The sequence below is a fragment of the Maylandia zebra genome, linkage group LG23 (assembly GCF_041146795.1).
Source record: "Maylandia zebra isolate NMK-2024a linkage group LG23, Mzebra_GT3a, whole genome shotgun sequence".
Classification (NCBI taxonomy): domain Eukaryota; kingdom Metazoa; phylum Chordata; class Actinopteri; order Cichliformes; family Cichlidae; genus Maylandia; species Maylandia zebra.
The window spans coordinates 3,712,130-3,738,254 of NC_135188.1; the positions used below are offsets into that span (position 1 = coordinate 3,712,130).

Sequence of the window (26,125 nt, forward strand, 5' to 3'; positions counted from 1 at the left end):
TGGAAAAGCGAAAGCTTCTTAAACTCAGTAATTAAGAGTAGCACTAGGGACGACTGGCTAATGTACAAACTACATAAATCTTCCTCCTCAAAATTGCGACTGTTAAACACATTCTGATCACAGGAGAACAAAGAAAATGGATTTTGGACCAAATGCAAAAAGCTGGAAGTCACATTACAGATTTGTTGTTGTCCATTTTTTAATACCAGATAAGGGACCATTACAACAATACAGCTCATCAAATGCAACCGTGTTTTTCAAGTAACAATGGAACAAAATCACACGAGCACAATGATATCCATCACCTTTTTTTTTAATTTTTCTTATCTAGCCCAAAGTTTTTAAAGTGGCAAGGACATGTCCTGAAAGCTTTTGTGGAGGGACATTAAACACTACAATTGAAATTGTGAAATGATTTTTGTAGGAACATCAGGAAATGCTGTTATACCACCTCATTTTCAGTTTGACTCAACGTCTCATGTTGTGTTTCCCCATACTTTTCATTTGATCATCATCACCAGAGTTTTCACTCCTCAGTGGAGGTTGTTGGCTGCCATTTAAAAGACTGTGTGAAGTTGGTTAAGGGTGTGTGTGTGGGTTTATTTGTCTGTGTTTGTGCCATGTCTCTCGTCATGTATTGTGCAAATGGATTTAGTGGATTAGCTGTAACACGATTTTCCCAGTCAATCCAGGACATGAAAACAGACTGTTAGTCTGTTATAATTATATAACTATGAAGTTCCTTGATTCTGCTGCAAGGTGTCTTTTCAAACTGGTGCCTTGATGAAGCCCCCAGGTTCAAATCCCTTTTTCTTTTTGGCACAACTAGAAAACAGTCGTTCAACTCAACTCAATTCAATTCAATTTTATTCATTTAGCGCCAAATCACAACAAAAGTCGCCTCAAGGCGCTTCATAGATACAGAGAAAACCCAACAATCATATGACCCCCTATGAACAAGCACTTTGGCGACAGTGGGAAGGAAAAACTCCCTTTTAACAGGAAGAAACCTCCAAGAGAACCAGGCTCAGGGAGGGGCGGGGCCATCTGCTGTGATTGGTCGGGGTGAGAGAAGGAAAACAGGATAAAGACATGCTGTGGAAGAGAGACAGAGGTTAATAACAGATATGATTCGATGCAGAGAGGTCTGTTAACACACAGTGAGTAAGAAAGGTGACTGGAAAGGAAAAACTCAATGCATCATGGGAATCCCCGGCAGCCTACATCTATTGCAGCATAACTAAGGGAGGATTCAGGGTCACCTGGTCCAGCCCTAACTATATGCTTTAGCAAAAAGGAAAGTTTGAAGCCTAATCTTGAAAGTAGAGATAGTGTCTGTCTCCTGAATCCAAACTGGAAGCTGGTTCCACAGAAGAGGGGCCTGAAAACTGAAGGCTCTGCCTCCCATTCTACTTTTAAATACTCTAGGAACAACAAGTAGGCCTGCAGAGCGAGAGCGAAGTGCTCTAATAGGGTGATATGGTACTACAAGGTCATTAAGATAAGATGGGGCCTGATTATTTAAGACCTTGTATGTGAGGAGCAGGATTTTGAATTCTGGGTTTAACAGGAAGCCAAAACAGGAGAAATCTGCTCTCTTTCTAGTCCCTGTCAGGACTCTTGCTGCAGCATTTTGGATTAACTGAAGACCTTTCAGGGAGTTTTTTGGACATCCTGATAATAATGAATTACAGTCGTCCAGCCTGGAAGTAATAAATGCATGAACTAGTTTTTCAGCGTCACTCTGAGACAGGATATTTCTAACTTTAGAGATGTTGCGCAAATGGAAGAAAGCAGTCTTACATATTTGTTTAATATGTGCGTTGAAGGACATGTCCTGGTCAAAAATGACTCCAAGGTTCCTCACAGTGTTACTGGAGGCCAAGGTAATGCCATCCAGAGTAAGAATCTGCTTAGATACCATATTTCTAAGATTTCCAGGGCCGAGTACAATAACCTCAGTTTGATCTGAATTAAGAAGCAGAAAGTTAGCGGCCATCCAGGTCTTTATGTCTTTAAGACATTCCTACAGTTTAACTAATTGGTGTGTGTTATCTGGCTTCATGGACAGATAGAGCTGGGTGTCATCAGCATAGCAGTGAAAATGTATGCTATGTCTTCTAGTGATGCTGCCTAAGGGAAGCATAATAATAATAATAATAATACATTTTATTTGAGGGCGCCTTTCAGAAACTCAAGGTCGACTTACAAAAAACACAATTAATAAAAGGAACAGTAGTCATAAAATACATAAAATAAGTTAAAATTATAAAACAGAGCATGACAACAGATAAAGCGAATAAGCCAGTTTAAACAGATGTGTTTTGAGCTGTGTCTTAAATATGGAGAGGGAGTCAATATTTCTTAGTGCAGGAGGAAAAGAGTTCCAGAGCTGGGGAGCAGAGCAACTGAAAGCTCTGTTCCCCATAGTAATAATAATCCATTTACATGCACAAATTGGAGTCTATTGGATAGATATGATACAAACCACTGCAGTGCAGTACCTGTAATACCTACAGCATGTTCTAATCGCTCTAATAGGATATTATGGTCGACAGTAGGGATGGGTATCGTTTAGGTTTTATCCGATACCGGTGCCAAATCGGTACTTTTGAAACGGTGCCGGTGCTCAAACGGTGCTCAAACCGGTGCTTAAAGAATGGAGAACACAAAATTGGTCCAAAAACCTCTCATGTTCAGCTGGTTTTTGTAAAAAGATAACAATGTTAGCCTTTTCTGCAGCTATAGGGCATATATGGTATCACTCTTGGCTGGAAGAAGTGCTTAAACAATGGAAAAAAACACAAACTTTATCCAAAAACCTCTCATGTTTAGCTGTTTCCCTCTTTTTCTTTGGTCATTTTAGCCTTTTTGGCCAGGGTGAAGGGAGTATCTGCCATCAAACAAGAAGACAGCCGCATGTAGCTATGATGATGTTTGCTAGTTCACCTTACATGCATTAATGTAATAACGTGGTTAGCCTACTCAACGTAAATTACACACGAACAACATTAAGCTACTCACGCAGAGAAGAACGGCTGCTGCTGCATCATCATCCTCATCATTTCTGCTACACTGGCAGGGCTAGGGGCCAGGACTCTCCTCTTCGTGTTTTTGGGGGATGTTGCTCCGGGTCTGATAACTGGCAACCCACCCGCAGTAGATGCGCTCGGTGTGAGGTCTCGCAGCAAGCTATCAAATACAGCGCATTGCGTCGCCAGGTGTTTCATCGGATTCGAGGTGTTACCTCCTTTGACAGTATCACAGTATCAGCTTAAAGCACTTGTTGCTGCTGAGTTTGCATATTTTGCTGTGAAGTACAGCCAGACTTTTGACCGCTTCGCCTTGGGCATTTTTAATCTGTAGCTCTGCTCTAAAAGAACGTACGTACCTGGACCCGCCTACTATCCTCGGAAACGTAAAATTATTGGCTAGAAGTGTATCACAGCTCTGGAAAAAAAAGCACCGAAATAAAGCACCGAAGTGTGCGCTGCTTTTCGGTCTGGTTACTACCGTTTATGTCAGAACCCGGTACCCATCCCTAGTCGACAATATCGAACGCTGCACTGAGGTCTAGCAGGACAAGCACAGAGATGAGTCCACTGTCAGAGGCCATAAGAAGATCATTTGTAACCTTCACTAAAGCTGTTTCTGTGCTGTGATGAGCTCTGAAACCTGACTGAAACTCTTCAAATAAGCCATTCCTCTGCAGATGATCTGTTAGCTGTTTGACAGCTACTCTTTCAAGGATGTTTGATATAAAGGAAGGTTGGAGATTGGCCTATAATTAGCTAAGACTGCTGGGTCTAGAGATGCTTTTTGAGTAAAGGTTTAATACAGCCAGCTTGAAGGCCTGTGGTACATAGCTGATTATTAGAGATAGGTTGATCATATTTAAGATCAAAGAATAAATTAATGGCAGGACTTCTTTGAGCAGTTTTGTAGGAATGGGGTCTAAAAGACACGTTGATGGTTTGGAGGAAGAAATTATTGAAGTTAACTCAGAAAGATCAATTAGAGAAAAAGAGTCTAACTTAACATCAATGGTACTAAGAGTAGCTGTAGATAATGTTACATCTGTGGGATGATTACTGGTAATTTTTTCTCTAATGATTAAAATGTTATTTGTGAAGAAGTTCATGAAGTCATTACTAGTTAACGTTAAAGGGATGGTTGGCTCAAAAGAGCTCTGACTTTTTGTCAGCCTGGCTACAGTGCTGAAGAGAAACCTGGGGTTGTTCTTATTTTCTTCAATCAGTGATAATAGTAAGATGTTCTGATTCAGGTCTGAGTCAGGTACTTCTGATTTGAGACCTTAGTTTTCACAGGAGCTACAGTATCCAGAGTCGTACGTAGTGAGGAGGTGAAATTATTAACAAGATAATCGACCTCTGTTGGAGCAGCGTTCAGGTAGCTGCTCTGCTCTATGTTGGTACAGGGCATTGAAGATGATAACAGTGGGTGGATTATATTCTTAAACTTAGTTACAGAGCTTTCAGAAAGACATCTACTGTGATAAAGTCTACTCTCCACCGCTGTGTAATCAATTATTGTAAATGTAAATGTTATCAGGAAATGATCGGACAGGAGAGGGTTTTCAGGAAACACTGTTAAATGTTCAGTTTCTATGCCATATGTTAAAACAAGATCTAGAGTGTGATTAAAGTGGTGGGTGGGTTCTTTTACATTTTGAGAGAAGCCAATTGAGTCTAATAACAGATTAAATGCCGTGTTGAGGCTGTCATTCTTAGCATCTACATGGATGTTAAAATCACCCACAATAATTATTTTATCTGAGCTGAGAACTAAATCAGATAAAAAGTCTGAGAAATCAGAGAGAAACTCTGTGTAAGGCCCAGGTGGACGATAGATGATAACAAGTAAGAGTTTCTGAGTTTTACAGCTGGGGTGGACGAGGTCATTGTCTCCTCACTGAAGAATTACACGTTGGGAGAGACAGCACTGTCAGTGATGTTATGCTATAACCACGTGCATCATGCACCACTGCCAAAGGACACCTTCAGAATAACTAAGGCACCAATGACACACACACACACACACACACACACACACACACACACACACACACACACACACACACACACACACACACACACACACCAAACACATAAAATTACAATGGACAGAATGTGATGGATAAGATGCAGCTAATACATTTTCCAACACTTTAAACACATGTTCTGTCTGTCAGACACATCAGAAATCCCTTTGGTGGTCTCACAGTTTTTAAGCACTGGCAGTATTTGGGAGGGTTGTAAATATTTGTGTTCATTCATGTTCTGTGTAAGTTAGCTTTTTCTCACTGAATTATCATTTGAACTTCCTCATGGATGCGCTGACAGATGTTTTGGAAGCGATCAAGCAGCTTGACCTTCCCTTACAGTGTTATTTCCATCCCTGTATTCAACACAAACTGATGCACACACAACAGTTGTTCACAGTCTGTGTCTGCACGGTTCGCATTACAGTCTCCCTCTGTTTTTCCTGCAGAGTGAATTGCTTGCATGAAATCGAACATTTCTCCTGCTGATTTACCATGAAATGGTGTGCTTGTGTGGGATTATGCTGCGTTAGCTTCAGTAAGTCTAATGGAGGCGTGACCGAAAGGGAGAAAGCGGGGGAGAGTCTGGTCCACTTACAGCTACTTCTGCTGCTCCAGTCTATTACACAGTCAGAGCACTGTGCAATTTGGACAAACTCTTTAGTGAAGACAGACATTTATGGAAACACAAATACACAGCATCCACACACAAGCATTGAATTACAAGTGCATGGTCCTTAACCGAGAGCAAGTGTGTACGATGTGGAAGCACAGGAAGGAAGAAGGACTTGAAAGCTAAATAAACATAGATCAGTGACAGTGGTGGAAGGAGAGCCGGCATCAAATGAAAGAAAAGAGTGAAAGAGTGTGAGAGGGATGTGTGGGAGAGAGATGAAGGATAGAACTATATAATCTAGAGATTTGTGGCCACAAGCACATAACCTGGTTTGGGAAAGAGAGCAAGGCTGGTGATTGAGGGTTTGAGAATTGATCCAAGATGAAGGTACACATGGAGGGATGGAGGGACAGATCTGAGGATGGAGGTGCAGTGGGAAGATAAAAAGAAGGTGACAGCAGAAGACTTAACCAGCCAGCCGTACTTCGGATAAGTTAGAAAAAGAAGAGGAGGTGAGGGGCAGTAAGTTTGCTCCTTCCTTTCTTCTTTCTACCTCTCCCGGTTAACTGTAAACATCTGGCCTTTTGTCCTGTTTTTCATCTTTTTAACATTATGCCTCCTGCCCTTTCCCACCCTTTCTTACTGTTTTCTTCTCACATTAAGTCATCTCTCCACCTTATTTTCCTCGACTTACCTTCATTCTTTACTGCATTAAACTCTAAAGTGTCCACCATTCTGCAAGTACAATTTGCCTGTTCACTAATGCAAATATGAACAAGTCAGTGTAGGACGCCTGTGTACATACACACAAAAACTGAAGTAGTAGTTTATTTCTCAAACAGGGGGAAAAAATCAAATAGACAAACCTGGCATGACAGTATTTGAATATCAGAAATGATTTGTGATGGTTGAGGGCTACACTTGAGCACGCAACCACAGAAACGTCTGCAAGGATTCTTTTCTTGAAATTAATTCGGTCACATGCACCAGCTCTTGCGAGCTGTACAGATACTTGACGTTTCTCAGTCTGGACGCATTGTTTCGCCCAATACACAATTTATGTTCATGCAGCAGATTATTTGCTGCTCTCGTGTTTCAGCCGGCTCTCTGATGTGGACTTTGCAAGGAACAAATCACTCTTAGAGAATTATACTGTCTAAAGCTATTAGTCCAGCCAAAGCAGAGTGGAGAAGATAAGAGAGAGTAGTCGGGTCCTGGTTTGAGGCCGGCGAGGCATGTTTTAAACATACACGGCTGTTTCTGTCGGCTCTTTTCTCATGCTGTGGAGAAGACCCAGCTCATCTGGTTTGTATAGCATCACACATCGTAATGGAGCCGGATAAATCCAATGGAATTCAATGAGAGTTTTTCCCCTTGGAAAAAATGTGAATACAAAATGTGTTAGGATTAGAGGAGGCTGTGAAGTTTGAAGTGGACTGAGTTTGAGATGAGATATGGTTACAATGACTTCATCTAGTCTACATCTTAAGTAGGGTAAAACTTTTCATTTTATTTCTTTATAACAAATTAAGAAACCCGATGTTAAGTGGATGATTTCATTTATTTGATCAATCAATCAATTTTCATAATCAACTTATCCAATTCAGGGTCACAGGGATAGGTTGCCCTAAGACAGCCTATTCCATCTGCCACCACCATTCATGCTCACATTTAAACAAGACTAATTACAGAAGCAAGACATTTTTACATGAAAACAAGTCTTAGAAATGAGTTAATTACCAGACCTGTTCAGCTCTTTGGTTTTCTCTGATTGTACTAATAGTCCTGGGCAAAGATTAGGCACTATTAGCATGACCCTACATTCATGAAGATCCAATATCCTGAGTTGGAAAGTTGTTCATCTGACTTCTAGGTCACTATATGGTCGGAGTTAACCAATCAAAAGTACTTATTGTCATCTAAATAACTCTGATGCCAACCTGACTTCCAGTGTTGTTTTTCCCATTTCAGTTTGTGTTCATATGAAATTTACCAGTCAGATAAGACATTATTATATTACACCCAAATCTGATGGTTGTTGCTTCTTTTAATCCGCTTCAGATATAGTTCATTTCCAACATTAGGGAAATTATGTGACTTATGAAATTAGAAATTTCACTTGTTGCCTAATAAAGTTGTATTTAAAACCTTTTTTAAGGCCTTTTGTGGGCTTCATTAAAGGAACAGCTGTCAACACCTGTTTCTCCAGCACCTCATAAACATACAGAAGGCGTTTTTCTCCAGATCTGAATGAAGATCATTTATGGACCCTAACAGTTACAGAACAGCCCTCATGTTAGCAGGTTATGTAAGTTGCAATAAATATAACATCATTTTGAACACTTTCAATACACAAAAATATCAATTTTAATTTGTTATTTTATTTACATAAAAACAGCATGAACGGACTTTCAGCCACTTTGGTCCTAAGTGCTTGTGAAGCACTACCATTTAACCACCTTATAAAATTGTTTCACAAACAGGTGTTAACATTCAGTAGAGACAGAACAGTGTGTTGTTTTTCTGACTCCCTGTAAATGGGTGTCTGCCAAGGCTTGAAAACCTACTATAATACACAAAAAAACTCTGTTAACACAGGTACATCTTAGGTCTGCGAATGTTCTGATCCATATCAGATGTTATGACGTCATCGGGTTGCCTTGCGACTACCTGTTAACAGGCTAAAATGGCTCATGTGTAACTTTTGAGCATCAACAAAAAAACATAGTGACATTTTTATTTCACAAAAATAGCATGTGATTTCTATCCACAGAACCTGAATTATGTATGACATATTACGGCATCATCGTGTTGCCTAGTAAGTGCCTACCGCCAGGCTAAAAGGATTCATTTGGAGCGTTGTGCACCTGTGACACCTTAGACCGCCAATGTTTCATTTTTTGTTTTACAACAATAACATCTAATTTAAATCCACAGTATGCACGACACATTATAACAAGATTATTATGTTAATTAACAACTACGTAACAAGTTTTCATAGCGGTGAGCACTAAAAATACTGGAGTGGCTCACCAAAAACAGGATTTCCAGTTTTATTATGCTGTTGTCAAATATGGGTTCCTTAAAAAAAAACCACAAGGCAAAAAAGAGGGAACGAAAAGAAATATATGTGCAGTTAATTTCCTGCTATTAAACTTGATATGACTGATAAAGATGCGTATGAAAACCAAGTAAGATTTTTGAAATTGTAGGGTGTCTACCTCTTTCTCTTTCACATTTCTTAATATTATTACCAACATAAGGCGGTCTTGCCAGGTGGGGCAGCTGGGGGGGCAAACAAATTTTGAATGGGTGGCCAGTGTCCTCAACAGACTAAATTCACAGATCAAACAAAATGGTAGCATAGACATGTACTATACAAACGAGAGCAGTGAGAGTGAATCATTTCAGAGTTGGAGCTGCAAAACAAAACTTGAACTAAAGGTTGGTAAGATGCTATAAAGCTGAAACTGAGCCTCTTATTCATCTGATCTGTTGTTAACATGTTGCATTATGCAATAATGCAGCTTTAAATTTATAAGCATATTTGAACATGTATTAATTTCCGACAGAAATCAGATGGGTGCAGTTTTCCCCCTTCTCCACCTGTCTTTAATTATTCCTGTAATCTTGTTGTGTGCTGTGCTCATATTTTTGCACGCAAACGTCTTCCTGTTCAACAGCACCTTGATGTTGATAGAAAACAAAAATCAACACAATTTCACTCTGTAATTTTCCAACAGTCTTTACAACCCCGCATTACTTACCAGTGGGCATTCACAGTGAGGGAACCAGCTGTCTGCTTTTTCAGTTAGGATCAAGTGATACTTTATTATTTTCTCTGTGTTCTGGGGAGGCAGGAAAGCTGGGATGACTGGCGCAGCTGCAGTGCTGCCAAGTCAAACAGCAGGGTTTATTTGTGGACAAGTGTAGGGGCGACACCCACCCCCCCATTCGCTGGAGACGCTTATTAAGAGTAGAGACAGGAGCCGCTGGAGACTGTAGGGGTGTATATAGAATAAGTGTGTATGTGGGTGCCTATAGGAAAAGATAAACAAGAGAAGAAGAGCAAGAGAAGGAAGGACAACAATTGAGCTAGTCTTTGGAGGAAGGAGAAGAAAAAGTCGAGTTGTTAGTGGATGTCAAAGACTTTTCTTTTTTTTACCTTACCAAACTTAAAAGAGAGATGTCTCTCATGATTAAATGCCCACCCTCTGCCTCAGAAAGGAAATCAGATGGGATGGAATGAAGAAGGAGGGGAAAGCTGGGAAGCAGCAGGCCTCTGCCACTTGGATTGTCCCTCTGGTAATCCCTGGATTTCCTGGGTTGAGACAGGAGGTAGAACAGGCACGGTGAGAGACTTAGTGAGACAGAAGGAGAATGAGAGCAAAAGGAAGTGGGACTAGAAGCAGAGACAAAGGAGAGGCAATATTCCTAACACTGGTGCTGTGTTGTGATTTCTGCAATGTGTGGTTTTGTATACAGGTATTGCTCAAAGAGTGGTGTGTGTAATCATTAGCATCTGTGCTTATGGGTGGTTGTATATTTTTTTGGAGTGTTCATGCATGTGTTTCTGTTGTGGGTATTAACTGCAATAAAGATTTGGAAGAAAGCCATGATCTGGATTGCTGTAGCTCATGCCAGATGTCACGAGTTGAAAGTGCTGCTTACCTTCAAGTACGCAAAAGATACATTCAACAAAAAAAGGGCGCCAAAGGGTATTAAAACTATTTTGGCAATGCTCTGACATTGGAGATTACATATAAGAGTTTTATGCTTGAATGTTGCCTTTACAGCCCCTGACAGGTTACATGATTCTCTAGGAATGAAACAGAGGGGATCAGGTCTTGAGGGCCTCCTTGATAAAACTGTGCGAAACAACAGTGAAGCTAACACACAAGAACATCCGCACAACTTTGATGTGGTCTTGTGTTGTGTATGTTTCCACACTAATGTATTCAAGGTGCTTTTGGATTTTGGATGGGGGGTAAAATTTTAAACAACTGGAGGCTTTTGAAATAGCTCCGCCACTACTGCATGCACATGCAAACATACAGTGCAGTTTAAAAGAAAAGGGTTGTTTTTTTTTTTATCTTTTTGGGAGCTTCTCTTTGGGGAACAGGGAAGAGACAGTGCACTTATCCTTGTAGGGATGTTATTTCAACTTGCTTACTTTTATCGTTCAGTCACCCTAGGGTGCTGTGAACCCAAATCTCCTTTTGTATTCAGTAGCTGAAACCCACAGGAGGAAGCCAGCTTGGCCCAGAGAAACCCAGCAGTGTTGTCCTGGGTCAGAGGTCTAGCTCTTCTCTTTCAGGTAATGAAACACAAGCAGCTCTCAGGGAGAAGAGATTGGTTGAGGGGAACACACCACTCTGAACTGTTTTCTTTATAAGGAACTGTTTAAACAGGCAGTAATAAAAGCAGTGTGAAATAACTGAATTTCCATTCTCTTCTGATGGCTTGAGTTTATACCAAAGGTACAACAAAGCTCTTAGTTATTTACTAATAAAATAAATCAATTACAAGGGAACTCCTTGGACAGATCTGATGGGCTAAATTAGGGCTGTTTGATATAACGATATATATCGGATGACGATATAAAAACGTCTATGTTTCATTTTATGCTATCGTTTGTTTCATGGTGTCGCAAAATAAACTGTTTACTGCAATATTTTTTCATCGTTTTGATGGTCACTGTAGTGTTTATATTCATTTAAAGTTAAAGTTCTCTCTTTCTCTTATATTTTATATAACCACACTACAGACGGACAAGCGCCTGTTTTTATGCGTTGTGGTTAGCAACAACGAAGATAACACCATTGCGTGCCCGCTTGTTTATGTTCCACTTAAACCTTTCACAATAAAGCTCAAGACCCTGTTGAGACTTTTCAAAATAAACTGAATCACGTGAAAGATGCAGAGTATTTACAGATGAGAATTAAAAAAGAGCCGCCAGGTGCTCAAAAATAAACCTTAGACTCAAACGTTAGAACAGGCTTTTCCCCGCAGCACGCCGTGTAATAAATACTCACAAAGAAAACAGCGGCCGTTACAACTTATGTCTAAAAATGTATCGTTTCATGCATCGGTTAAAACCCTCGACTCCAGCTACACAACGCGCAGCTGGAAACACTTCACGCAAGTCGAGCTGCCCGAGATTCACAGAATTTACAGAAAATGTTACATTTTTGTGATTTATATGGTTATCGGACGATAGATGTCTGATATCGGGATATGAGATTTTGGTCATATCGCACAGCCCTAGGCTAAATGTGACTTGCATCTGTATTAGCCTATTACCCTTCTGATAGTCCAATTTCAAGAGCCGGGAAGTCGTTCATTCAACTTCTAGATCACTTTACACTTGCACAACACAGAAGAGCCACCTCCACAGGACAAGACTCAGCAGTCCATCTGCATCTTAAGGATAAAGGACACTCTTTCGAGGATGCCAATGTTCACATTTTGGACAGAGAGGACAGATGGTTTGAAAGAGGAGTGAAAGAAGCATCTATGTCCACTGTGAGCGACCATCTTTGAACAGAGGCGGGGGTTTACGACACCAACTCTCTGCCATCTATAATCCAGTTTTGAGATCCCTTCCCAGACGCCTTAACGCCCACTCACATCCTGGGCCATCTGACCTCAGGAATTCGCATGATAAGGTGGGGCCAGGTTTCACAATGAACACACCCGAAACTCTGGCTGATTGGGACCCACGCCCAGTTTCCCACTTTGGCTCAGGCGATTAGAGGATCATCAGGGGTCCTTTTGTCCCTCTGTGGGGGGTCACTCCCACTAGGTTTATATCTGGGACTCTCCACCATTTGACCTTAGAACTGAAGAAGCTTCTCGGATGAGAGGTGAAACGTCTTCAAGCAACTTAAAGAAGTCCAGACACTTTTCTTTGCAAGCTCCTTTGACTACGATGACCTGGACGACTGAGAACCTTCACAGACATCACTTTACACTGATATCGCGAGCTAATCGCAATCCTCTTGCTATCAGCCACAATATCTAATTTGATTGGTCATATTTTTGATACGATGCCAACAACCAAGCAACTCTTGTGGCAGAATTTTCTGGCTTCTGGGGCTGTTTTTTTTTCCCAACTTCAGCTGGTTTTCATGGAAACTCATTTTTCATATTATACTGACATCACATCAATGCACAGAAATGTAGACAAACCTCAGACCAAACTGCAGGTGGTCAAGTTGCATTGTGGGCAACATAGACATTTGATTTTGACAAGGAAGAATGTGTGACATAATAACCATTGCAGTATGCTGCCAGTTTGCTATTTTTCTATTTTAATTACCACACAAAACCAATAGACCAGCAACAACATGTGTTTTTAGTCATTTTATTTATGTAATCTTTAACTCTTGTTAGCTGCTGGTTTCACTCACAAAGATAATGTCGCAGGATAATATTAAATCACATCATTTAACTACAAGAAACTACAAAAACTGCCTTATTAAAATAAGCAGTCATGTGCAGGAAACTAAGACTAAATAGGTAAAAAGGAAATGACTTTCTGCTATTTCCCTTGCTCTTTGCCTTTCTTCTTGGAATTGGTATGTTTTCAGTGCCATTTGCCTGTCTTACTATTTGTCAACAAGATTAAAGAAAACCAACAAGCAAGACTTCATAAAATTGAGTGGAGAGGTAAAGGAGAGGAACCGTTGAAATTCTGATGTGGGTCCAGAATAAGGAGTGAATCAACATATTAAGAAATGGGGCAGTTTTTGCACAGAATTACTTCACATAATTTCCTTGGGGATTATTAAAGTATTCTGATCATTTATCAGAGGAAAAATGACAACTCATTACATTTTGGTGGCGATCTGGTAAACTGTAGGGTATATACTGTTTAGATGTTTTTACCTGCTCAGAGAGTTGTTTTCCTTGTTCACGAGGCCAAAAACATAACTATACATAGATATCCAATCAGAGACAAACATAAGAGAAAAAGGGGAAACACTGTGAAGGAACACACTATCTCAGCTCTCTGTCCTGGTGCTGGCAAGCCTTTGCTAAGCTTTAATACACCTGACTGCTGCCTGGTTACAGCCAACACCCATGCCAGGCCTTACCCATACATTTCATGCTCACTTTCCCAAACTCTCCACTACACAACTGGAGAAGAATCACCTCCATATGTGCAACACATGCTCATCACAGAGAACAAGGCTTTGTTCGTCTTTCACACTTTCAGCTCTATTTGGCCTTTGTACTCAGACCTCTTTCTTTTCGCCCTTTGTTCGTTGTCTCGCTCTGAGTTTGCAGGAACATGGAACAATGTGTCATTGCTTTACTGAGACAAAATGCAAGGAGTTGAGGAGATTGGACAAGAAGGTGGAGAAAATATGGAAGCAGACAGAATGAATATGTGACCATGTTTCCTTTTTTAGCTTTATAAAACGACTGCTCTGTGTGTCTTTTGTTTTTAGTGACTCCTGTGTACTTACTTCTAAAGTAAATCATATTTTGCTTCTTTGCCAGATTTCAGAGTTTGGCCTCCACACTCTGACACTTCCTTCTGCAGTTCTTTAGCTATAAGCACTACTCACATTCTTCAACATTCTCAGTTCCAGTACCTTGTCATCGGCACCTACTCATTATATGCTTCAGACCCATAAAACCCTCAGACAAGCTAACACTACTGCTAGCTAACAGCCAGGATTTAATGCACTTCAAGGTCAATTGTTGTAATGTACACACAAGTTGATAAACGACATTTTCTTAAACTTAAAAAGATCTCTGGGATTTTTTTAATGCTCATTATCCTTCCCAACCCCTGCTCTCTGTTTTCCCTCCAAAGCTTGCTAATGAATTTTTGGAGTGCTGAACTCAGATTGCAGGTTCCAAGACTATCCATGTGCACTTCTCCTTCCAGCTTTGTTCTTATAAAGCTTTTATTTAATTACAATTGGAGTTTCGCACGCATGTATTAGAAGAGAATAGGAAAAAAAGAGAACTTAGACCTGCAGTAGTAAACTATGTGGTGAAAACGGTCAGTATTTGTTATTTTGAAAAGGTCTGGCTATAAAAAAGTTGGTCTGTCAGAGTGAGTCGATCACTTCAGTGTGAGAACAACCACTCTGTTAGTCAACGTGTGCATGCGCGCGCGCACACACACACACACACACACACACAGGGAATGTTTGCGTTTTTCCTCTCACTGCCTCTTTCTCCGTCTTTGCGTCCCCTGTGGTGACTGACGTGCTCTTTCATTCAGTCCAGCACATAACTTGAGCACCATGGTTACAGCTGCAGAGATGTTCCTTTCCCTTCCCAGGGGACAATATTGAAATAACATCTCCCCTACCAACACAACCAACCATGGTCTTGACATCTCGCCAGTTGTGTCCAGATCTGTCTGGTCCAATGTAAAGAAAAGTATTGAAGTTGGCTGCATAGCAAAAATCCTTGCAGGTGTGCAAGGTTTACCAGCTTCTGACCCTGAGTCTGGCCAGGACCTACTGGCCAAAAGCCCTGTGGGTCAAGGACCTGGAGCCGTGGCAACTTACCGGCACAAAATCAGCTTCAACAGCAGCAAAATTAGCTTGTCTGGCGATGGACCAGATAGCATTCGCTCCTCTGGGTCTGGCATCACACCTCAACATTACCTGGAGTTTAGAACAATGAACTTCATTTCTGATGCAAACAAAAATTGAGTCATACAGAGTCATTACTACAGCAGCAGTGGGGCTCCTGGATTTGAGAAGTCTTGTGTTAAAATATAAGCTAAAGAAAGCCTCGAAGTCATATGTTTACAGAACTGAAATGGTCACAGGTTTGATCAAGGCACTCTTATGTGCCTCTGGCAGGGTGACAGCACGGTGTTGGATACAGCTGAAGAATATGCTGGATGAAACATGTCAAAACAAATATATAAGATCTGACTCCTGCTATACAACAGGAAGAAAGGCACAGAGATCAGGCCCTGGCAGAGAGATAAGAGGAGGATGCAGTAGACAAAAAACAGGATGATGACAGAGTTATGTGTGCCGTTAGCTCATCAGTTGTCTCCTTGCATTATGAAACAAAAGCGGATTAAAGTGAAAAGGAGCCCACAAGACTTGTTAGCAAACACAATAACCTCAGAGAGAAGGAGAGAGAGTCACAAGGTTGAGCTTAGAGCTTGGTTGTGATTATCCCAACGTAAAGGTTACATGGAGTTTAAACATGCAATGTGCCCAATATGGGCATATATGATTGCGAAAACACTGCTTAATTGCAGGAATTACGACTTAAAAAATTTTGACATGGGGCTCAATCAGTTGTGCAGCTGTATCGGTCTTAAGCTGCTCTACAAATCATCTGGGGCTGGATGCTGACGTTCTCCCTGCAGTATTTTCCAAAGCACTAGTCAGGTTTCTTGGCAATTAGGATCACAGACATGGATCAGTCTGGTTTAGTTTGAAGATATGTTGATGTTGTAATCACATCAGCTGAAACCTCTGTCTTATTGGGTGCAATGTAGAACTATGTGAATTGCAATACAATACAGGAAGAAAAAAACGTTTTCTTTCAAATGCACCTCTGGTTCCTGTAAGAGAGCTTAGCACTGACTGACAGGTCGGTCTTGATTGCCAGGCCAGTCAGAAGTGGCGTGAGATTGTAGAGGGTGGGAGCAGGGAGATTAACCCCTGGTGTCTAGGACAGCTGTGGAGGTTTTGGGCTGGCTAGCGGCTGCACGCTATAAATTCTCTCTAAAGAGGGTTTACTTTCGATTTTAATGGGTGCTATAAATTTTCTGCAACCTGGTCCTGGTGAAAGAGAAAGGAGGCTTATTTTTAAAGGGCCTCTTTCTCTTTCAATCTCTTCAGCTCTACCTTTCTTCCCTGTTCTTTCTTTCCTTCAGGAAAAAGTCAATGGCTCCTTGCCATGCATTTTGTGGTCTGCTTTTACCTGTAGTCAGCTTGTATGAAAAGCGTATGAAAATTTCCTGAAAGAAATGAAAACCCTGCAAAAGAATAAGTATTCTGCAGCAGACACTGAGTATAATAGCTTCATTGTATATTAAGGTCAATATATTTTTTAAAGAGGAACACTGGCTACGCCTGCACAATTTCTACACCTTTGTGGCAAATTCCTCTTGGGTGCACAGCAGAGGAAACTGAGTTTGTGGATGCAGAAAGTAACAGCGCCCTTCGTATGTTTCCATGTCTCTACCTGTAGGTGCTGTTTGCCTTGAACCAGACGCTGCTGCAGCACGAGGGTGTTCGAGCGGGCAGCCTCCAAGGTTCCTACACCACAGAGGACCTCATTACACACTACAACTGTGGTGACCTCAGCGCTATCATCTTAAACCATGACACCTCACAGGTTGATTCATTTAAGGACTGCTCAACCCATTGTAAAAAATATCATCACTTGTGGTTCACTTTTTAGGACTGATTTCAATAGCTTTGTGTCAAAATTCTTCAAAACCAGTTAAAACAAGTTTTTTGTGGCAAAAAGAAACAACATAAAGACTCTAAAATAAATTGCCTGCCTAATATAATACAAAGGATCTAATACCGTTAATCCACTTTGTCAAACCTTACAAAGTTTTACAACATTTCTCACATATTTCCAAATTCCAAAGTTTTGCATGGTCAGACAGCAACATACTGGTAAAGTTGGAATGTTTGGCTACAGTGAAAAAGTTGGATAATAAGTTACTTTCATGCTGGTATCACATTACCAATGTTAGGATTGTTACTGAAAAAAGTAAGATATTACACATTACAAGTTACTTTTCTACATTACATAATCACTTATTGGACAAAGTAACTAATTTGATTACTTTTGCATTACTAAGTAAAATGACCTAAAGTGTACTGTCACATAATCCGTCGTTTTTTAATTTCTCTCAGCCAGTTTTAGGCAAACTAAGAGCTAGCTGTTTTGAAGATTCTGCACTGATCTCAACTCACTTGCATACTCAGTGCAGTACAGTTTACCAGATTAATCACACCTGTGCATGTAACATCATCCTCTGCACACTATATTTAAGCTGCAGACCTACACATTCATTCTTTTTCTACCGAGAGAACTGAAAAGAATGGGAACCTGCATTCGCTGCCAAACAATGATGAATGGTTCCAGGTTTGCTTCCAGGCATAAAAACATGTTAAACTATATGAATATGTGTTTTAGGTCATGTCACTGATTTTTTCTTTCTTTCTTTTTTAATAGTGACCTAAGGTATCATGCAAGTGAGACTTGCTTTGATACCCTGCTGTAAACTTTTAACCATCAAAGACAACTTTCTTAAATTCATTTGCAGAAACTACCAAAATATTTATTTATTAACTTTGCAATTTTTTAAAGCAGAAAAAAGGCGAACCTTTGAACTTCTAAGTTAGCTATGTTTTGCTGGAAAAGGGAATCGTCTACTTATCGTTCCTGATTCACTAAAAATCCTCACAGAAAATACTAGCTAGTGGTAGCAAAACATCTGTAACAGTGCTCAGAACTTGAATCTGTCAGATCCTCGATTTGAGTTGGCAAACTTCTCATACCCACTTCTGTGCCATTACACTATCGTCACCTCGAACTTTTGGGCTTACACGTCAATTCCACAAATCTGCACATTGCCATATTAATCCTTCTCAGCCTCAAGTTACTTGATAGTCTGACACTTTAATAGCTCTGGACTCCACTGTAAATACACCATCTAACCTCCTCCAACTTATTTCCTAACATAGCCTTTGCTCCTTTGCTGATGGTCTCTTAATCAGTCTTCATACCCAGCTGTCAAGAGGCCATTCGGCATTAAGTACACGCACACACACACACACGCACACATACCTACAAATACATGTGGTAGACACAACATGTAGTGGCTCTCAATCCATCTCTGCCTTTTAAATGCAGATTTGCTCAAACGCTCTCCTCATAAGTCAATTATGCTGTGTCAACCTTCCTCACTGATCCTTAAGTCCCATTAAACCCAAAAGACCATGTAACCTCAACTCACTGCTCGAGTTCCACATCATATCCACTAGAGACACACACTATATGAAAAAACTTACTGTACACACAAACTCACAATGCCTTTACAATTCAGCGCTGACAAATGACATGCGATTGCTTTTTTTTCTCCGTGTTTCTATGCCTGTCTCTCTCATTGTCTGCTTTTATACACCTTTTTCTTCCTGTGAGCCATGAAGGGCTGTTAGCCACTATTTCACCTGCAGTTTAACTCATACCAGTTTGCCCCTGCTCCTCATGTCATAATAACATGTATTAACATTCCCCAACATATGCTACAGCAATCAGATGCCTGACTTCAGAGCTCACTTCTGTAGCCTAATGATCTATTGCAGGTTTGTGTGTCTGTGTGAATGTGAGCTTCCAGAGCTGTAAAAGGACAGGTGTTTTTTGATAGATAGGACTTAATCCAGTGGCCCCCGCTCCGACACCCCTGATGCTCTTTCAGTTCAATCTTCTTCAAATAAGAAAGAGGCCGATGGCAGGCCAGAGACCACAAGTGAGTGGAACGGTGTAAGAGAGGTTAATGTGTTTCAGCATTCAACCGGTCCCAAATTCATCAGAAAAACAGAGTGCAAGTGAGACAGAAGAAAAACTGAAATGCAAAAGAAGTAAGATGAATGCATTCATTTAAGTAAACACATAAAAAAAAATGAAGAAAACAAAAGACATAGGCAAAAGTTACCTGGAGATGTAAACCATCAAAATGTAGACTGATGTGCCAAGATGAAAAATTATGTCTCAAAGGTTTAGTTTTCCACATCTGTTATGTTTCTGCATAATTTATATGGTAATATATGACTGAAAATGTTCTTAAATGCTGTATTACTCTGGGTTGTCCCTACAAGTTGTTATCACTTCAGTGCCACGATATCATCAGAGCTACAAAAGAAAGAAAGAAAGAGCAGAAGAGAAGAGAAAGGGGATTTCAAACAGCTGAATCCGAAGGGAAAGGAAAAAATAGAAGTAAACGGCTGGCAGGATATGTACGAGAACATGAGTGCAGAGCAGTACCAGTGGTGGGGAAGGGAGAAAATATCTTGCTGTCACTATGTGTTTCCTGTGGACGTTGGGATGGAGAGCAGCTAATGGCTTTTCATGTGATAACTTATCTGCGTTTACCGTTACACTCCTACCTTGACCCCTTTTTGACCGAACCCTTTTTTTCCTTGTCTTGAAACACTCACACGATCCTCTCTCATCAGCCATGAAGTCTTTCTGCACCTTTTTCTTCAGCTCTCTCTTTAAACTTTTCCATAACTTTCTTCCAAGTTTGCATTATTTTATTTATGAATCGTATAGAGCTGTCAATCTGGGTAAACCTGCGTCATTCACCCTGACAAAACACAGATAAAAAAGGCCTTGGGCTACAGATAATTGTGTAAATGCGCTTTTGTTTCTTTCTGCCTTTTTTGTTCTACTGCTGGGTTATAACAAAAAGCATGTATTTTAATTCAGTGGCATACAAACCGTTCAAATTTAATCAGACCCTGAATTTGAGGGAAAGGTTCTTTTCTTGATCTTTTATTCTAAAACTGTTTTCACACATAAACCTTTCATAGTTTCTGAAGAATGAGGCAAAGATATTTTCCAAAGCTGTCCTTTGTCACATGTAGCAAACACGAAGGAATAGTCCACTGCGCTGCGGCATATATACTGTGTGATTTAGCTAAGGTAGCTGGCTGGATAGATGTATTCATGTATGAGGCAGTGCATATGACACCAATTAACCAGCAGTAAATGAAGTATTGATATGATCTGCTTGGTTTATACATCAGTTCAGGCCAACATTGTACAAACTCTGTAAAAGTGTTCTGGCAGGTTGAAAACAACACATGTATGACTTGACTGCGTGAGACATTTGAGTTCTCACATGTGGCTCCGTCTTGCGAGACCTAGAAAAGATCAGGGCTTCAGTACATGTGTGGAAATGGCTCAGGTTTATGGACAGCGCTTAAATAAAACTTCCTTTAAGCACCTGGCCTTTATTTTTTACTAATATTACAATATAACAGTACATAAAGAGATATCGCCACTGGAAGTGGTAGCACATGATGAAGTTTATCACATTTGTAAAATATATTTACAAAAATCTCCATAACTTCCAGAAGGTTAATGAAGCAGTGAAGATTTGTTTGTGGATATAATAATAGTATGAGACATTTATAGAAAAGCAGAGTAATATATATTCCAACTGTAGACTATGGAAAAAATGACAAACCTCTAAATCCTGGAATGAGAAAATGTTTACTAATGGAAATGTATATTTGTGTAACAAACAAATGAAATTTATCCAGTGTTCTGTTGTAAATTAAGATAACTGAAGTATGAATCAAAACAGACTGAGACGGTGTGACTGAAAGGAAACATCGTATAGATTTTGGATGGATTCTGAAGTGCACCTCGTTCACATGTGGTACAATAAATCCCCTCATGTTTTCAGGCCTGACACACACACATACACATGCTAATTTACGCACCATTTGCAGCTGTTCTACTGTTGTGTAAACTTGTAGCTCAGTTCTAGACAGCAATAGCATGCTTGCACGAGTGTTCCTTGTCACAGTTAAATACAAATCCAGATTAAACACATCTGCATATGTGTAGAGTATGAAAACCAACCTCTTTGTTTCTACATTCCCACCATTATTTAAATCTGTCCTACTTTAAAGTAAGATTGGGCTATATACAATGACTTTGTACAGAACAGACTGGAAGATATAATAACAAACTGTTAGGTAATGATTAGTTTATATTAGTGTGACTGCATAGTAATCACTTTCTTAAGTAATTAAATCAGCCGCTGAGTGGAACAAACTGCTAACAACTTTACTAACTAAATAAGATCTTCATCACTTGATGTTTCTCTGTTGCTTACACTGCGTCCTCTGTAAGTAAAGAAGAGCTTTGAATGAATGCCTTATAATTAGACCCTTAGTAAATAACCAGCCAAGGAGAAAAGCCTTTCCATGAAATTCCAATTTTCTTGTTATGGCAGATTTTTATTTACTTTGGAATGTAATGAGAGATATTGGGAAAAAATCTAGCTCAATAAGAAAATAGTGCTTACATTTACAAAAATATCTTTATTACTGTCAGTGTGTGATAGATCTGTAGAGGGAATCAATCTAAAAGTATGTATTCAAGTCATATAAGGAGGGCGAGATACAGAGAGATACATTTTCTATCCTGGGGCTTAAGGAACTGGACATCTCAAATCCTGAGTCCACCGCCAACCCCCCCCCCCCCCCACTCATCTTCACAGATTAACGACTGATGGAGGAAAAAGTGGAACAGAGCCAGGTCTCTCTGTCTGTCTGGCTGCTAATGTATCAAACAGTAATTAACACATTTACACTTCACAATATATTGAACTGAGGCATACACACTTGTAGTGTCTTTCATGTAGCGCACATACCACACCTATAAACACATTTGTGTAAACAGTTTTCGTCATACACGCACACACACACACACACACACACAGAAATGTTAAACCTATATACACACACAGATGGCGCTGACACTTCTCCTTCCAACTCCTTCATTTGTTAATGCTTTCTCATGTAAAGATCAGTCTACAGCGCAGGGCGTTGCGCTGGTCAGTTTCTGTCAAGCTGTCACATCAGAAACACTTCTGGCTGCCAGGTGTCACACTCACATGGGCACCAACACCACCATTCAGCCCTCTTCTTTCTTTCCATCCCACTTTTCTTTAACGCTCTTTCTTTCTTTTTATGTTTTATTTAAAATTTGAGTGATTCATTTACTATTAATTCTGCCATGGATTTTTACCACAAAGGCTTTGAAAGTCCTTTTTCTCACGGTCTTTTTCTTTCTCTCAGCTGCCTCACTTCATCAACAGCTCTTTGCCAGCTCATGACCGCATGACGGCTCAGCAGATTGACAGCTACTTCCGCCAGGAGCTGATCTACAAACGCAACGAGCGAATGGCACGACGAGTTTCTGCCCTGCTGCAGAGAAATCCCAACCAGACTTACTTTTTTGCTTTCGGTGCAGGTAAGACTCTTAGACAGATTGGATTTGTAGGATAGTATCGGTTTAACGCTGCAGAAATAACTTTAATGTTATAGGAACTCACGCAATGACCTTTGACCTGCTGGTTACGAGATTCTTCTCTATTCTACATGTTGAGAGCAACTCCAGGGAGTATGCATTTGCATGTAACTGAAAAATGGAATAGATCAGGTTTACTTTGGTCTGGAACAGAGAATCTGTCAGTTTTAAAGTGTGCTTACAGTGAACAAATTTGCTCTCTTTTCTGCTTGAAAGCAAAACTGGAGAAAAAAAAGCAGGACAATAATAGTGTACAATAGTTCCCAGATCTCTGGCATTCAAAAACTGTGAATCTGTCCAAGTGTACACACACGTGCACACACATACACAGAAGTCTCAATTACAGCCAACTCCCATCTCAGAAATGAAGAAACTGTGAGTTGTTTGTTTCAATTAGCATTCCTGGCTAATGCTGGTAATGTTTCCTGAATAGTGTAGTGTGTCCTAAGGAAAATGTGTGTGTGTGTGTGTGTGTACGTTTGAGAATATACAAACACATGTGTTTGCCCACAAAAACAGGTGGTGGGTGGGTATCTTTGTTTACTGTATGGCTGTGTGCCTGCGTGCATTTGAAAAAGGGTGGCGCTACCTCTAGGATGTGTGTATGTGCATGCATGCGAGTGTGTGTGCGCCACAGTGAATGATTAATACTGAATGCCTAGCTCCTTTTTTTTGTTACTCCCTCTGCTCTTTGTGCAGTTTGGACAGGGCCACTGTTGCACCATCCAGCTGCTATTTGTGTGTCCGTGCAGATGTGGCTGAACACTGTTAGTATTTGTGCTCAGACTCTGTGGAGAAACGGATTTCTGTAATATTACTAAATAATAAATGGTGTACATACATGAAGAAAAAATATATATCAGTGGCATGTGGTGACTTTTACAAAAAGACAAGCAAAGATACTGCATTTTATTCTCCCATCAGTCATCCATTAAAGAAAACATGTTTATCCACAATGTGAGTGTACAAATAACCAGAAGAAGCTGCTGATCTCTCGCCCAATTCAAGCTACTGTTAATGGGGAGCACCCATAAAATCGAGATGCCCAACAGATTCTAGTGGAATTGGAGGCAAGCGGAGGAAAGATGAGACAAATTGCTACCACAAGATGGCAGTAATTTAAAGGGTGGATGCAAAAGAGCAATGACAGACACTTATGGTGTCTATATTTAATTGTAGATTTCACTGGGCAAGCAATGCCCACCTGCCTTGCCCTGACAGAACACGACTGGTATATAGAGCAGTCTGTCATATCATTAAAAGCCATCTGCCTAACATTGTGCAGATCCCTTTGTGGTGCTAAAACAGCTTTGAAGCCTCAGGGCATGGACCAGGGAATTCTGAAGGCTGTCCTGTGGTGTCTGGCACAGGATGTTGGCAATGCATCTTTTTGGTTGTGGATTGGGGTTTTCATGGAAATGTAGGGGTCAATCTCTGGGCTCTTCTTCTTGTTTCTTTAGCTATTTCTGAGCCGTTTGGGAGGTGTTACATGTTAAAGTAGATCTAAGTTTCTCAGCAGATCATTGCGTTATAAAGAGATGTCATTCACTTTACCTGTCACAGTTTGTAGTGTTGTGTATAGAAAACATTGAAAAAGAGTGAGAGAATGTGAAAACTATTTTCCAACGTTTGAATGAACTTCTGCCAAGGCACATATTTCTCAATTCACCGTCTAAAATGAGTGTTTTTCACAAAGGAATTCCTTGACGTGAGTTTGTATACAGTAACTAAATGAGCAGAGGGGCAGTGCTGAGAAAATGATGGTGCTCAGTAAAGAAGCCATCTGTAACTAAATATGTCAGCATGTGTGGCTGAGTGTCAGACTAAGCCAGCTTACATTAAACAGACTACCAGCAGTTCATAGCAACAATTCTGAATAAGAGTAAAACACTGGTTTGCAGCACATAAAACTGAAATTATTCATCCCTCACTGCTTTAATGCTATATAATAATGCTATTTATTACATATATATATCTTTTCCAGGATGTTGAGGAAAATCTGGATCTTAAATTATCTCGGACAGGTAAAGCCACGATTGTGAATTTGCATTTTTTTTTCTATTAAGTCAATTAAAATATTTTTTTAATGCAGCTTTATGTTCAAGATTAGTCTCTATTAAACATTTTGTGTTAACTTTCCAGTGTGTTCCACGTGGCCTGGATAGATATGAGGTGAACATGTGTTTCAGGTCACCTGCACGCTTTAGCCTTGTGTGTAACAAAGTGACAGCAGGTGTGAAGTGATAGGAACCATTACAGTTAGACTGCAGGGTCCACACACACACACACACACACACACACACACACACACACACACACACACACACACACACACACACACACTTGATTTATTATAGCAGCAGCTAATTATGTGCTCGTACTAGAGATCCTTTCTTCAAAAACAGTCACACTAAATTGGAAATACTGAGTAATTACAGCATGGAATTTTACAGGACTGTTCTATTACACACTATTACAGAATACTTTTGATCAATTATTACTAACTTTTAGAGAAATTTGTCAAACCTAGCACAGTGGAAGCCATAAAACATAGATGCTATTTGAAACTTAGATAAATATAGTATGTGTAAATGAAGGGGAGTTCAAAAGGCCACAAAGTTATACAATACTGTTCAATAGTCTGAAGCCACCCCCACTTTTATGATATTTTGTTTCCAAGGGACCAGACTTTTTGGATTTTCTCCAGGTAATAGCTCTCCAGGCTTTATAAAGTTACTTAAAGGATTTTCTTTGCTTTTTCACTGATTTCCAGTTCAGTCCTTATACCTGACCTTTTCAGATCAGTGTTTCTTGGTTTGTTTGTTTTTTTTATGTTGGGCCTTAAAATTATCTACAGCAGATGGACAACTACAGTAATGATACAGTAGAAGAAAAAATCCAGCAGATGCATCTCTGAGGACCTGACAGATGAATCTGACCCTTCAGATGATGCATCTACTGGTCACTGAGGTCTCAGTGGAAGAGTCACTGTCAACAAGCCATCATCAACATGTACCGGGGAGATCAGGAGAAAGGAACTACACTCTATAAAACACAGCGGAGGCTCTGTCATTGTTTGGGGCTGAATTTCAGCCAATGGTTTTTGAGATCTTGTCAAAATTGGTGGAATTATGAATGCAGAAGAGTATCGTCAAATTTGGATTCACTGTGCATTAACATTTGGAAAGTGCCGGACTGGCAGTAGCTTTATTTTCCAGTATGACAATGATCCCACACACACTGCCAGTGCAGTAAAAGCATACTTGGGCAGAAAAACACACAATGTCAAGGTCAAGGTCAGTGGAAGACTATCAGTTATGAACTGGCCTCCCCAGAGCCTGGACCTTAACATTATTGAAGCAGGGTGGGATCATCTTGAC

General features: G+C 40.2%; 1 protein-coding gene across 2 annotated transcripts in view; it reads left to right on the plus strand.

Annotated features, from left to right (window-relative positions):
• Nucleotides 1-26,125, plus strand: part of trabd2b (TraB domain containing 2B) — a 74,142-nt gene that overhangs the window by 30,040 nt on the left and 17,977 nt on the right. The window contains exons 3-4 of one of the 2 annotated variants that reach the window (XM_004555012.6): nt 16,869-17,015; nt 22,514-22,688. In XM_004555012.6, coding sequence (XP_004555069.1) covers nt 16,869-17,015; nt 22,514-22,688 — 322 coding nt within the window. The remainder of the gene's footprint in view (nt 1-16,868; nt 17,016-22,513; nt 22,689-26,125) is intronic. The other variant, XM_076880377.1, reaches the window with a different exon arrangement.